Below are 15,401 nucleotides of genomic sequence, written 5' to 3'. Positions count from 1 at the left end.
ATTCAGAGATCACAAGAAAGCAGATTACTGTAGGAAATACCACCATATATTATAGCACTGACCTTCTTAAAAACAACGTATTGCCTTGGTGGGTTGCCATTTGCATCACACACAGGAAGCATTAATATATGAAAATATGCTATGAGCAACAAAACCATAACAAATTTCTTCCTGAGTCTGTTGATGAATTGTAATTTAGTGTGAGAGCAAGGAAGCAGTGGCAATAAGTTGGCCTTCAACAGATGATGAAAAAGGACCTAGATCTAATAGGTAGAAATTATCATAGCTCTGCTTAACCCAGTCTGATGATTCAGTTCACATTATAGTGCCAAGATGATACACAGGGAGAAGACAGAAATAGTAATTTCAAGATCCTTGTTTCAGGTGTCACACTGGTAGCCTTAACGTGTCCCTGTAGAGGACACAGCATAAATGACTCCAGCTCCCACCACTAGCAGCCACATGCCTGACCTTCACCATGACTGTCCTATGCTGGCAAAGTGTTAGCCATGAGAAGGAAACTGCACTAGATCTGTAGAGTGCCATGTTCTGCTCTTCTTCAGGTTGTGTCATCCCCCTTCTTCCTACATCCACCTCTGTGACTAACATCAGGGTCACACCCATGTCTACAGCACATATTAGAGACTGGAACAATGTTAATGTGAGGAATTAGTGACAATAATCCTTTCAGGCACACTACATCTCCAAAGTTGTGACTTCCCATGTCCATTGGGGGACAGAGGTGGCACAACATTGGGAAAGTCACCTCCCTCAGACAAACATCATTTCAACACCCTTACAAAAAGGAAAAGGCTTTCCTAGCCAACCCCCCCCACCTCTGTACTTGAAAGTCATCTGGGCAGATGGAAGTCAGGACAACAGTGTCCAGGTGAAGACAACTTTGACTTTAGAAGCAAGTTCCATATGTTTTAGTAGCTCTTGAAAAATGAACAGCGCCTCTCAGTTGTCAAAATCATTGCTAGTGTACCAGTGTAACTACACACCAGGCAGGATTTCAAACCACCTTCTTTTCCCCCCAGTTTCCTACTGTTCTGCCTGGTAGGCAATTGCCATATCAGCGATTCTTATTTCTTTCATTGTCACATGGACATACAACCTCTTGTCCTTCTGCCTCTTCTTGACACAAACAATTACAAAAATCTTTACTATGGTTTGTTTATAAAGCACCAGAGGTTTGCGTATGGGAAGACATAATAATCGTATTTAAAGAAGAAGTAGAAAAAGAAAAAAAGCATTTTATTACTATTAATGTGGAAATACTGAGGAGCTTATTTTGTGTTTAGGTAAGATCACAGCAGCAGAAAGTCTGTTTGATATGCCATACCTTCTGTTTGTTTCTTAATTGTAAAGAGTTTGCTTTTGATCAAGACAATTAATTATGAATATACCTGAGTTTTCTAACATCAGAGATAAAGCATAAAATAAAAAAACTACAAAAGCTTTTTTAGACTATACTGTAGTGTATGGATAAGTATATATCTTCAGGGTATGAAAATAGACATCTTTGTAATTGAATCCTGAAAAGGAGGGGGAAAAAGCTAAATAAAACTGTGATAGTTTTACACAGTCTTAGAGTTAATATGCAATTGTGAAAAATTATTTATCGAATTCTGTACAGAATCAGTGTATGGCATGGTATGTTAACAAAAACGAAAAGAGCAAGTTACAACCTGGGGTTATTATAATGAGAGTTTTGTTACCCTGTAACTTTTTGCTTTCCAACCTCTCTGCCAATCTCTTTCTATGCTAAAGGAAGAGAAGCATCTCTTAGGTCCTCAGCTTGACCACATCCATCACCACTCATCTGCCAAAAAGTATCTTCAGTGCAATGACCAAAGCTATATTAAAACTTTTGCTTCTCCGGTATTTCCAGATCACATCCCACCTAAACTCTCAGATGAATTATTTTGAATAGCAGTTCATTTGCCATTATGTCACTCAGGAAATACTGTCTTAGGTTTGGGATTTGCAGGCAGATCTTGTCTTATACTACTGCTGTTTTTAGTGTGAAGCTCATAGGAACATGAAGCGTCTCATTATAAGCTCAGTGAAATAACTGCAAAGACTTTAATGAGCTTTCAACCAGGCTCAAAGAAAGAAAATTCTAGCACTTATTTTCCTACTAACAAAAATCTATGTATTTAAAATAACTGTAAAATAGTTATTTCAGTATCCTGAAATGCATGCTGAGTAGAGGTTTCTCAGACAAAAGAAAGAGTGAAGAAACTTAGAAGAACAGTTATGTTCACTTTTAAAATTTGTCCCAGTTTCACAACCCTTGGCTCTGGATTCCAACAAAGTGTGTGAAAATGAACTTAGGATAAGGCTTTGGAAGTATATTTTTAGTTAGACCATGCAGACAATTCATAGAGTAAAAATGGGGTATCTGTAAAGCAGAAACAGTCAGCAGAGTAGTTTAATTTTGGGAATTTCAGCAAAAGAAGCTATGTCTGAACACTCCCAGGAAGCACTCAAATCTATCAGTGTATCAAATGTGTCTCTCTAATTCCATCCCAAGCATATTAGAATTTCTTTTTAAGAAGTTATGTGTGAATTGTTATTCAAATATACCTCTGGCTTTTACTTACCACATTTATATTCTGCTTTAAAACAGCAGAATATAGTTTTTACTTACTCTGCACAAAAGAGAATCCTGATTTTGAATCTTAACAGGAGCCAGATAATGGTGGTTTAATATTTCATGTAGATGTCTTAATCAGCAAGTCATTTAACCCAATCAGTGTGAGAGTACTTTTTAAAGTATCCTATTTACAAATAAGCAATAACCATGGTTTTGTCACATTTTATCAATTATGCTTTCCAAAAGAGGAGGGTGTCATCACATTTGTGATAGTACATTAGGAAGCACAGCTTTTCACAGTGACTGTTAAAATGGCACATGCTGGGGAAAACAGTGCTTATTAGGATTAATTTAAGACAATGGGTACTCACTAAGCCTGAATTGTGTATGATCTCTTCCATCATTAATGCGTTACAGTTTATTTCATCCTTTAAAAAGAAATAATTACATATTGAGAATTCCTTTTTTTCCCTGGCAGAGCTGACAGAATTTAAATCCCAGGCCCGAGGAAGGAGACCAGTGGCTTGAGGCATGAAGCTCTCCTGTGCTGCAGCAGGACAGTGCAGAGGGCAGTTCAGGCCAGCAAGGGCTACAAGGAACAGTGACAGCCCATCCTTTCAGGAGTTTCTAATAGGTTGTGGAAAATTAATGATGCCTGACTGTCAAAGCTTGTGTTGATCAAACAGCTCTGCAGCCTGCTGAGAGCAGAAAGGCTGAAAATGTCATTTGAGACAACATACTGCTTTTGCTGCCTAGGACCCAGGAACAGGAGATCATAGCACTTCATAGTAGTTCAGGAAGCTGATGAAACCTGATGTTAACAAGAGGCCAGGGCTGGAAATTATGGTGAACATTCAGGACACGGAGCCACCATTTCTAACCCCAGGCATATGTTAACTTTGGCCCTTTTATACTCCTGCTGAAAAGGGTGACTGTAAAGTACAGCCTTGGGCAACAGCAAGTGGGGGAGCTCCTGAATGCAGAGATGTTGGGAATCAAGGTGGGAGCTGGGAATCACGGTAGGTGCACAGAGGCTGTTCCTGCATGCTGTGTTAGATCTCCGTGTCTCTTAGGCACATCTATCCCACATCAGCAGCAGAATACTATGTGAGCCTTTCTACTACTCATGTGACATCAGTATACATGTACCACATACAACCCACAGCCTACACCCCCCCACACCTTTATGTAAAAAGCCTCATCAGTCACTACCTTTCTGATCTTGCTGTAGCAGCCTGTTGATTCCTTCCCCGGGATAGCCAGCATCTCTGAGGTCTCTGTCCATTCTGAGATGACCCACTCAGGCCTTCACTTCAGAAACAGAATCTGTAGTGCTCTCCTTATGCTTTGCAAACAGTATAGAAAGGGGTGTCACTCTTCCTCCTGGGAAGGAAGGTGGCTCATCCTCCTCTGGGTTAAGAAATACAAGAAAGGCTTGGCCTCCCAAACAGAAAGGAAGACTGTGAGAAAGCCAGACTGTTTGCAGATGGCAGCCCAGGGCCAGGTGGAAGGGGCTGGAGTAATGAAGATAATGTCACTGTAAATCAGAGTCACATGGCCAGGTGGTGCTGAACAGGTGTGGGTGGGTGTGACACATACAGGTGCAGAGCTGTAGTGTAAAGGCCAAGCCATATGGCTCAGTAGGACAGGTACAGGGGTGTTCCAGGGAAAGGCACTGAGGAGTGGAGATGGTCCAGGTTATGTGCATATATGCAGGAAACTGAGAAGGCTTCTGAGCAATTTTCTTGTCGCATCCTAGCTGGAGCATTCCCAGGGAGCCCAGAGGGCACATGATGAATTGTAGCACAGGAGCACTTCTACTGGACAGAAGGGACAAAGCTAGTTGGCCTCCCCAGACTTGGCAGTTCTTTGTTCTGAGCAGGATGAGGATATTTTACTTGCAGAGAGGGGAGGCTGACTGAACAAATCCCATTTCCCAGTAGGAGCAGGAAAGTTAAATGGCTTGGGGAGTTCCCCACTGGAAATGCCATGTGAGTGATTACTTGTACACCTAAAAGGAAAATAATCTAATATAAAAGGTAGTATGTATCAATGTCAACTTGCAATGCCTCCTAACCATGGGATCTCAAAAAAACCTCACAAACTCAAGTCTTGTGTTTGATTTAATTTAGAAATTACTTTTTTTCTTTTTTTCTTTTTTTACACTGGGCTGGGTTTGAAAAAAGACTATGGGAAAAGGAACTATCATGAAAAAGCATGTAGAAGAATCCAAATTTCTCCTTATTTTATATTTTACCTCAGTGGAACTGTAAGTGTAAGAAGACTGGCATGGTCCAGATTTCATCATTCTCTTCCAAAGCCTGGGAGACTTGCAGAATGAGACTCTGTGCTTTACATTCTGCTTCATGGAATATTGTTTTGATTTTTATTTTACTACTGTTTAAAAGCATGCACTAGAAGTTCCTGCAGCTGTTTGGTCACATAATAACAGACAGACTCTAATTGCTCATGCATGGCACTCAGCATGGTGTAATCAGAAAAAAGGCCCCAAACCTGCTCCTGCATTCTAAATAAGTGTGTATGTCACTTTGTAGGAGATCAGAATCCTGTCCAAATTCTGCAAAGTCTGATAGAACAACAGTTGCCAAATGACAGAACCTATCAGAAGAAACAGAGTAAAAAGGCACATCTTTGTTTCTGATCTTTACAGCTTCAGTATTGGCAGAAGAAATGTCAAGGTTTCCAAAATAAAGCCATTTAAGCAATCTAACAGCTATTAAATATAAACAAAGACATAAAAATAGAGTCGTTGGAAGCCAGGATATGAACATTTGAAACAGTAGCTATGTATACAATGACCATTTTGTTAACATCATCTACTCCTGGAGCTGTGCAGCTCCACTGCCTGTGCTGGGAACACAGGCATAGACCTCTGGAGTCTCCTGCATGTAACTAGCAATGGGGAATCCCAAAAGCAAAATGTTTGTGCAGTCATGCTGCAGAAGTGGGAGGAGAAAAGGGACTGCAGAGAGGTGCAGCTTGCTCCCCTTTACTGTCATGCAGGATGCACATTACAGAAGGAAGCATCAAGAGTACCTTCACTGTCCTCCTCCCCAATAACCCTTCTCACCTTAGCAAAGGCAAACAAGTTAAATTCCTGACACCAGCTAGTTGTTTTACAGGCTCTGCCACTGTGGCAATAAGACAACTTGCACTGGCAGCCTAAACCAGGTAACATTACTTGAAAGATAATGTAGAAGTGAGAACCTAATGGGCATTAGTGTGTTAAAAATATCACCATTTTTCTTGCATAAGACACAGCTGTTCAGTAAATGCACTGCTCAGCATTGATCATCCATATGATATGGTATATGAAGATGGCATTTTCCTAAGTAAAAATTACGGTCTTGTCTGTACACAAAACCTGTATCCCTTTAATTTAATCAGTAAAGAAATGGGTGCAGCACAGTCAACATGAAGACAAAATTCAGGGGGTAAAATGACATTGTATGTGTCTATTCAAGACTTATAATTTCAGCAGCCTTGTTTTCTGCAGGTACACTGCTGGCAGTTTTTCCCTGAGCACAACATATAACGATCCAGACTATGGATGTGAGGAACAAGACTGTGATCCTCTATCCACTGGAGTCCAAGCTAGTCTTTTGGGGAACTGCCAAAAGAAGCCAAACAGGATTGTTTGTGCAGATTGCAGTGAACTGCTATCTGACACATGGCCATTATTGGACTATTCCTGGTGCTTCAGTATTACAAAAGAAATACATGAAAATAATTAATTGATGTCATTAAACTACTGCGGTGTTGAACACATATTGCACTCAAACATATTGAATGTTGACAATTTATTATTTCAGGTTTTATGACAATGCCTTTGTGATAATATTTCTGCAAATCCTGTAGGTCAGATATAGGAAGGAGAAGTCTGCACACTATAAACTGCCACAGAACTGAAGACTTGTCAAAACAAAATGAGCGATAAAAACAATAATACTCAGGCAACATCACTCTCATTAAACACCTAATGATGCCACAGGCATATTAGTGGGAAAATGCTCATGAGGCTCATGAGGAATTAGAAGGAAAAAAAATAAAAACCCTGCTCCTAAAACCGCTTGCCAAGCTGTTTGTACATTCTGCCGCAGGCACTTTCTTGAAAAAGATGGAGACGTGAATGGAGACAGGCAGTGACTATTAGATGCTGATGATGGTGAGGGCAAGCAGAACTGATGCTAGAGATTAAGGGCTGCATTTTGCTTTCAGTTATGTCTCGCCTGTCTCAACATTTCGTAGTATTTAAATGAATCTGTTACATAAGGCATTTCTCCTGTCTACGCAGCTCAGCAGCCATATTCTCCTTTCTGGTATGGATTGTCTTGGGAAACTTGCCAAGCTGTGACAGAGCAGTGCATAAAAGGAAATCATGCTCATAAGCTGGGGGTGGGGAGAGCTGCAGGTGAAGAGATTCAGTGCAGCAATATATATGCAGTCTTCTGCCTCACAAAATGAGGGCTAAATGAAATGGGAGGCACCTTGCTTCTTTAAAAAGGTGCACGGGGCTGCTACCCACCCCAAACCATCCCATTCATTTGCTCCAGGGAGGGTGGGAGCACAGCGCAACAGAATTGCTCAACACTGCACTGGCTGCTGCTTTTGGCAAATTGGAAGAACAAACAAGTATCTTCTCTTAAGATGCTAGAAAAGCCCCATCCAGTTTTTGAGCCTGTTCCTGCCAGATACCGAACACCTCCTTTACACTAAGGACCTTTTAATTACAGACAGAGGGTGGACCCAGCCTCTTGTAGGAGGAAATCACTACCTGCCTGCCAGGACCTGCCTGTAAGGTTTGCCATTTCCTACAGAATTCAGGGAATGCACTCATTGTTGTTAATATTAATTATTTTATTTATTTTATTTATTAACAGTCAAGCTCTCAGGTGAAAAGCTGTTGGCTTTTCATCTCTATACCTCAAAGGGCTTTACAAAGGAGATAATTATCAACAAAGGAACATACATTTGGGCTTTGGCGTGTAAAGAGCATCTCAGCCCACCTGTAAAGTAGATTTGCCAGGTGAGTTTTACTCTGCCCCGGAAACCACGTCCAAATCTTAAATAATTGGGGGCAGCTGGAGGGATTTTTACCTGAAGTTCAGTAACACAGACATCTGTAGGGGATTAGGCAACCCTGCACAATGCTGTGCCCAGCTGGAAGATGTGGAGGTCAAGGAGACTCCAAGCTTGAAGACTAGAACACTGGAGCAATCTCCAGGCATCTCCAGATCAGATGAGGATCCATTACTACAAGGTACTGGTGTGGATTACTGCACTGAGCACTTTAAACTGCTCCTTCCCTGAAGAAGATTTAATGTCTTTTCACCATCTTCAGTTGTTATAGTAAAAGACAGGTAAAAAGAAATGTGTTTGGGCTGATAAATTTTTTGGCCGTTTTGCACTGCACACAGACTAGGATTTTTCATCTTAATGACCTGCAGCTGAAACAGATGTTTTGGTTTAGTGTTTTAAAGCACTTCACAAAACTTAACACTAATTTATTCTTTCACAGTGCAGGAAAAAAAAAGATGCTTGATATCATTACTCACATAACAGAACAATGTGAAAAATGGAAACAGATGTTTCTCATTTAAGTATGAATAAGAAGGAAGTGAAAGAAAAAAGATGATGTAGTAGTAGTAGTGATTAAGAGAAATACGATGGTTTGGTTAAGTCAAGACAATTTCTTATGGATCTCCAGTGAGTCCCAAAAGATCTTTCTAACAACTTGGTCCCCAATTCAGCAAGCACATGGAAGTGCTTAACTCCAGCTGTGGAGGTTGTCTCACATGCTTCATTTATAATGTTTTTAGAAGCTTTGTACCCAAAGGAAGGCTTTACAGTTAGGAGCTGAGGGATCAACAGCATTGTTCCTGTAGACAGTAAAGCACTGCCTGTTTTCACATCAAAATTTGAATATCAGAATAGAAATAAAGTCAAATTGAAAATACATTGTTCCTGAAACATGGAGTGAGTGTTCTGATTTTCTGCAAGTGCAGACAGAGCATTGCAAGATCCAGAAAAAGCAACCAGGGACCCACTGAGAGCTCCAGCTTTCCCCAAGGCATGCAGCTCCTGGCAGCAGGGATCTGATCCTCTTTGGCAACTGCCTCTCACCAGAGACTGTCCCTGAAGAAGGAAAGGTCCAACTTCAGCTGCAGGGCCTTTCCCTGTAAAAATCTTTTGGAAATCTCCAGTGACAAGAGTTTCTGAGGGAAACACAACCCTTTACAATCCACCACTGAGAATAAAATTACTTGCTAGGGGATGCACTGAACCTGGGCAAGGGCTGTATGTAACACGTCCTTCTATCTCTGTGTCTAGTGGGATTTGGGTGCAGACAAAGAACAAATCCATCTATCATTGTTGGTACTACTTTTTGTCTTAAGCCTGCCTTGGAAGGTGAAAGATCCAAGGCAGATAGATCATCAGGCTTAGACAAGATTGTTCCCTCCCTCTGACCCTTCCCTCTCTCCTTCCATAGTAAAGATGAGAGGTGAGAGGTGTCCCCGCCCCAGAGCCACTCCCCAAAGCTTCCACAGGCCCCCAAGGTTCCCTAGGGCTCTCGCCTCTGTGGAAGGCAGGACAACCCTACCCTGTGCTTGCAGCCAGGAGTGAGGTACAGAGATTTTCTCCACCACAGAAGATTCTCCTGGCATTTCTGTTTCATCAAGTGCCTGCTCAAACAGTTTTCACTCTTTGTTAGCCCAGAGAAAATGATCTTCTCTCCAGCCTAACTGAATTATTTTTGGTCCATCTGCAACAGCACATTCTGCCCCAACTGGCAGAAGTGTAGCTACTCCTGATGTTCCCAAGGAAGGAAGGCAAAAGAAATGTTCAGGTTCCCCATGGATTACAGCACTGTTAAAAAAATTAAATCCTTTTGTTTCTAGACTGTACTGATCTGTTAGAAACTATTGAGCAGAAACCCAGAGCAGTATACAATTCCTTTTACAGAGGAATTCTTAGAAGAAAAAACTGAAAACTAAGCTTCAAATCCTCTTGTTTGATTTTAAAGACAACATTTCTGTTCTAAGAAACAGTCACTTTCCACTCAGAATTTTTAATACGAAAACAATCTTTCTGAAATTGTCACTGATTTCAGCATAGTTGCCGAGGGAGATTTGGCCCTATGTGCAGTCCACAGACTGTGCATGCAGAATTAATACTCTCGTTAACATTGCTATATGCAAATGCTCCCAGGATGCAGAGAGAGATTTGTCTTTCAGATTAATATTTTATGAGAATTTTGTGTGTACATGATAAATGAATAAATGGAGGGACACAAGGGGACATGAAGAACACGTGCATCATGTGTGAGAATTGCATTAATTCTTAAATGTTTGCAATGGCTACAAGACGGTTAAGGAACAAAAAGATTTATTATTGTAATTACATAGGAGGACAGAATAAGGGAAGAAAAATGAGAGATCAAGGGAGTTGTCTCATGTTACAGTTTCTCCAGCTACAGAGCTGGCTTGAGAGGTTCTCCAGACCCTCCTCCTGCCCCCACCCTTCCCACCCTATGTGCCTTTCCATGGCTACAGACTACCATCCCTTTAATTCTGCCAACTCAATCATTTCCATGATCAAGCTTTAAACTAGCTCTTAATTACAACATGGAATCACACTCTTAGTCTACTTGGTCTTTTCTTCATTTCCATATTGAGGGCCAGTACCATAAAATCTCAGAACTAAACAGTGCTGTGGATATGCAAAAATAGGCATGTCAGGGAGACTGAAAAGATGTCTCAGAATCTGGGTGTTAAAAAGGAGAGTTATGTGGAAAACCTGTCACTGATTTCCTGTTGTTTCATCTTCTGGGCCACCCCTTCCCTACCTCTCTAGTTGTCCTTATTCCACTGAAGTTTTATTGCTACTCTGGATGACATGAAGCTCTTTCACACTTAAACTATAAGAAATGTAATACTGTATTTGTCCAAAAACCTACATGAGTGAAAGAAGATCCCTGAGGGGATATTATTAACTGCCTGCTACTTATCATTGATGGTTATTCTCTGAGACAACTCTCCTGTTTAATCTTTATGCTCTCGACAATAACCCGTCTCTCTTTTTGATCAAGTGTTTAATTTTCTTGAAAGATTTTCTCTGACTTTAGGTATTATTGAAGGGGATTTTAATTTTACCCCAACTCTTTAATGGCTAAATCTTGCATATCCAGTATTTCAAATAGGGGTATTTCAGTTACTCTAAGTAAATAGTTCAAGGATTTGGTCTTGATAGGTAGCTGGAAAATTTCAAATCAAAACAAAATTGAAATTGCAGTTTCTTTTCCGTGTCAGAATAGAGTTTTTAGTCTCCCTGAGTGACCTGTCAGTGTACTGGAATAAGAAATGGATACTGCTAGACTGCTACAGAGCATACTCCCATGTCAGCAGAGTTTCATCAGCATGAGTGGCAGCCCTGTATGGGAAATCAGTTAGCTGGTTATTTCATCTGCAGTTGATCAAAGATAAACAAGATAAAAAAGACAAACAAAGGAAAGTGGTGATGTAGAATGTATTCTTACTTTCCTAGCCTCCACAGGCAGTATTACGGCTAAATTTCCTGTAATTGTTTATAGTAGAACTTTAAAGCATAAAAGGGGAGAAAAAATAAAGAAAAAAAAAAACACCCAGAAGAGGTTCAGCAGAAAGCAAAGCCCAGAAACCCTTGAAATCTGCTTGCTCTCCCTTCTCACAAGCATTCCCAATCCTTCCCCATTGTCACTGCATTCCACAGCACAGCAGAAGTCCAGCTTGTGGGTAAATATCTCATAATATAGCAGTTACATTTAGAGCAGCACATAGAGCAGGGAAAGATTGCACTGTAGGACTGAGAAGTCTTTTTGGGAGGCTTGTTTTGTTTTATTATACGGGGCACTCCTGTTTCCAATGACCTTGTTGCCCATGATAATTACAATAGTTTACAACAGTCTTCTGTTCCTGGAACCAATGAATTATTAGACTGGGCCCATGATTTTGTCTGTATTCCCAATATTGGCTTACTGTCTTCTCTTGTCTGATCTGAACATTTGTGAATGGAGGCACAGAGTCTCAGTCTGCTCCCTTCTGTGTAGCCACTCTTCTTTTCTGGTTCCCAGGGTCAAAATGGGAGCTTGGTACATCCTTCTTACAGCCTGAAGCAAGATGGTCATTCACTTATCTTCCTTGCCCCTTTCTCACAATAACCCACCCTCACTGTTACCCTCCCTCCCAGCATGGACTTGCTCACAGGATGCAATCAGGGAGGTACCAGGAGCTGCGTAGGACACAGCTGCTCCATGATCCAGAATTCAGGTGAGGAAAAGACTTAAGTGAAAGCAAGCAGGGCCAAATGCTAATTAGCAGGCATTGGAGTATGCAGATCTAAAGGTATACATCTGAGCCTTACATTTCTCAGTCTGTAAAAACAGCACTGAAATACTTCCCTATTTCTCAAGACAGTAACTAGGGTTAATAAATTAATGCTCACCTATCACCATACTGTCAGAAAAATACTCTTCCAAAATCAACATGTTTTCAAATATTTCAGTTTTGACAGTATTTTATAAACAGGTACAACAGACTATAAATGGCGGCTAATAACCTCAAGATGATCACCGTAAGATTAATCTAATATTGCAAAATCTTTCAGCCTAAGTATCCATTTCCCCTGTTGCATTTATGTTGAGGCAGTTGGGCTCAGCAGCCACATTTTCTTTCTCAGCATTAGATGCCAGAGTACACAACAGTACAGGTGGAAAGAACACAGCAAGAGTGAGATGTAATCACCAAAGAAATGGAGCAACAGACTTAAGAAGAGCATGGCTCTCACAGCAGGTCAGCTGAAGTGGCAGCTGTGCATTTCTGGGCTAGTACCAAGTGTCCACTACCACCTTACAAGAGCATTGTGGCTTTAGATTTTATCCCAATTGACTGAAATACACACAGATTTTCTAACAGTACCTTTGCTTTTCAGAGAGTACTGGTTCTGCTCCAGCACAGGACAAACTTTCTCCAGTACTTAATTTTTCTATCCCCTAAGGCTCAAACAAGAGATTTATAGAGAATCTTTGTGTGCTGCCCTTCACACTTGTGTTCAAATCTTCCCTGCTTAATGAGCCATGGGCTGTTGCTCTGAAACAGAGGACATTAACAGTTCAGAAAAAATAAACCCCTGCAGATTAATCACCTGCCTTCTTCACGGGCCCAAATCCAATCAGCAGACAGTGTGAAAGCAGAGTATCTTCATGTACACTGCCTGGCTGATAAGCATATTAGCTGATCACTAGGCCTGGATTTGACAAGCATATAGCACATGAGTCTTATTTCATTGTTTATTTCAAATGAATACCAGAGGTCTCCAAATGTCATTATATTCACAGAGACTAACAATGTGCAGCCATTTCATGATTCTCCTAGTATTCCCTGCTTCCCATGCCAGTGAAATAGTATCTATTTCATGCTTCTTGATTTTTAAAGTGAATGTTATATTGCTTTCTGAACAGCACTTAACTGCTAGGCATCATTTCTGAGTCCACCATGCAGTAATCCTTGCAAACACAAGAACTTGAATCCATCTTGAGAACAACACTTTGCTAGAAACTGGCCACAGACTAAGGGTATTCCTGCTCCTTGGTAAATCACTAGTAGCTTTATTGTTACTTAGTCTGACTACTGCATTTGAGTACAGGAGGGACAGTACGAAATAGAAACGGGATTAGGTGTTGGCCAAAAGGATGGCAAAGCCATCAAAAGCCCTTTGCCAAACCTCGAACATAGCATAGGCAGGACACAGTGCCTAATTTTCTGGAAAGAAAAGAGAAAAGAAACAGCTAAACAATCAGTTGTGCTGTCAGCAAAATTTCCTCCATTCCACTGCAAAGTAATCTCAGAAAAGACAAATGGGATATGGCACTAAACAGTTAAACAGACTTGAACTGCTTCAATTTATGTAATGACAATACCCTTCCATCACCATAACCCACCTCTTCACCCCTGCCCGCCCCAGCTCTCCATGGTTCGAGAGACTTTTTGAACAGAGTGATTCTAGCATAACATGAAGGAAATACAAGCTTTATCTTTTGATCATTTCTTACTCATCTCCTTTCTCTTGTTGGGTCAAATCTCAGTCTCACTAAACTCCTGATTTAGCCTATTAGCAGGTAACAGTGAACCCTCATCCTCATTTCACGTTTCCCATGTTTCCAATTTTACAGCCCTTAGAGGCTACAGGAGTGTGCTGCTTTGATTGCCTTTACCTTATCCTTCCTACAGGTCATGCAGGTCAGTGGCATACCTGGAATAAACTGGGACTGTTATTTCAACCATCAGTCACTCTTCAGCTGGAAGGCAGAGTCCCTTTAGCAGGGAGACTGAAGTGCTGCAGAGCAAAGCAGAGGACAGGAGTGTCTTTGATGGTAACTGTGTGCTTCAGCTCCCACCGGTTAACAGGTATCCATGGGCACCGCTGTTCCCCTGGCTCTGTTTCCATCTGAACATGTTTTGTTGCTATTGGAGCATTTCAGTAAACAGGAGCCAGCGCAGAGTGTCCCTGCTCTGTGACCATTCACCACAGGCTAGATCCTCCGCAGATTAAAAGTCAAAAAAGCTGTGGTGTTTTCCTGAGGATTTGGCGCTATATTATTAATGGTCCTCTGCCATCAAGCAGGACTCTTTTCAGGCAAGACACTGAACAGCATTTGATTAATACCTCTGTGAATGGAGCATGCACAGCGCCACAAATTCCCAGAAATGGTCCTGTACAAGGAACCACCTGGATACTACAAAAAGAGCCATGTGCAGAGACCCTTTAAATACCATGGCACTCCAAACTGGACATCTTTGTAGCCCTTCAGTGTCTGCTGGGGTCACAAGCCCTGGAGCTGGGCACATTAATTCACCACGTCTTCAGAGCCAAAAACACTGCTGAGAGGGATGCAAACATGTTTGCTTTACGATGACTCATAAAGACTCTGCCTGGAGTCTCCCAAACAAGCCTTCCCTTTCCTTTAGTGGCACATGAACAGTGCACACTACATGCTTTAAATGGGATTCAAGTCACTTTTTCATTGCTACTAGAGCAGGTACTGCTGGAGATAAAAGCAACTGTCTCAGAAGAGCAGGTATGACATGTGGTACATAGCACCAAAAATAAATCTTTAACTTCTTCTCATACCTGCCAAACCCACTCCAAGGAAATAAGCTTGGGAAATATTACAAATACACACTTCTCTCTGATTTCAAAGGAAGAACTGACCTATTTTCTCTTTGCCCATTTTAAACATTTCCTATGAGAAGATCAGTTTGCTAAAACAATAGGCTATGTTTGGAATAACCACAATTATAAAGAAAACCGCATGCATCTGAAAAAGGCCAGTGGCCTGATGTTTGCATCAGAGGTAATTCACACTAATATCACTATTTATAGTGCAGCAGCACCTCAGGGACCCAGTTATGCTCAGCACACCTACTTGGTACGCACTATACAAACATGAAATCTGATAGTCTCTCCCCTGTAGTATACTCATCATACCTGTGATTTATGGAAACTGGTTGTGTAATGCCATATAATTTGTGAAATTATTTTCTCATGTCATATTTGTGTAGTAAATATTTTCCATATCCTTTCAATAGCTGACCTGGCTTACAAGAAACAAAAGATTCGTGTATTGGCAAAGATGACCTACTTAAATCAGGAACAATTAAAGACCCAGTTCCTATTTACAAGCTTGCATAAGGAACCACACACACACACACACACACACACACACACACACACACACACACAC

At 41.1% G+C, this 15,401-nt stretch overlaps 1 protein-coding gene across 2 annotated transcripts in view; it reads right to left on the bottom strand.

Moving 5' to 3' along the window:
* The window catches only part of ZNF644 (zinc finger protein 644), a 73,191-nt gene that overhangs the window by 53,295 nt on the left and 4,495 nt on the right, over positions 1-15,401 (bottom strand). The window contains exon 1 of one of the 2 annotated variants that reach the window (XM_027651421.1): positions 13,910-13,956. The exons of the other annotated variant lie outside the window; for it this stretch is intronic. Coding sequence (XP_027507222.1) covers positions 13,910-13,941 — 32 coding nt within the window. The 5' untranslated portion in view covers positions 13,942-13,956. Of the gene's footprint in view, positions 1-13,909; positions 13,957-15,401 lie in introns of those variants that run through there. 2 annotated transcript variants of the gene reach the window in all.

This window comes from Corapipo altera, unplaced genomic scaffold (assembly GCF_003945725.1).
Source record: "Corapipo altera isolate COAL_440 unplaced genomic scaffold, ASM394572v1 57, whole genome shotgun sequence".
NCBI lineage: Eukaryota > Metazoa > Chordata > Aves > Passeriformes > Pipridae > Corapipo > Corapipo altera.
Note: the sequence above shows the minus strand (reverse complement) of the source record. Positions and strands in the feature narration are given on the sequence as shown.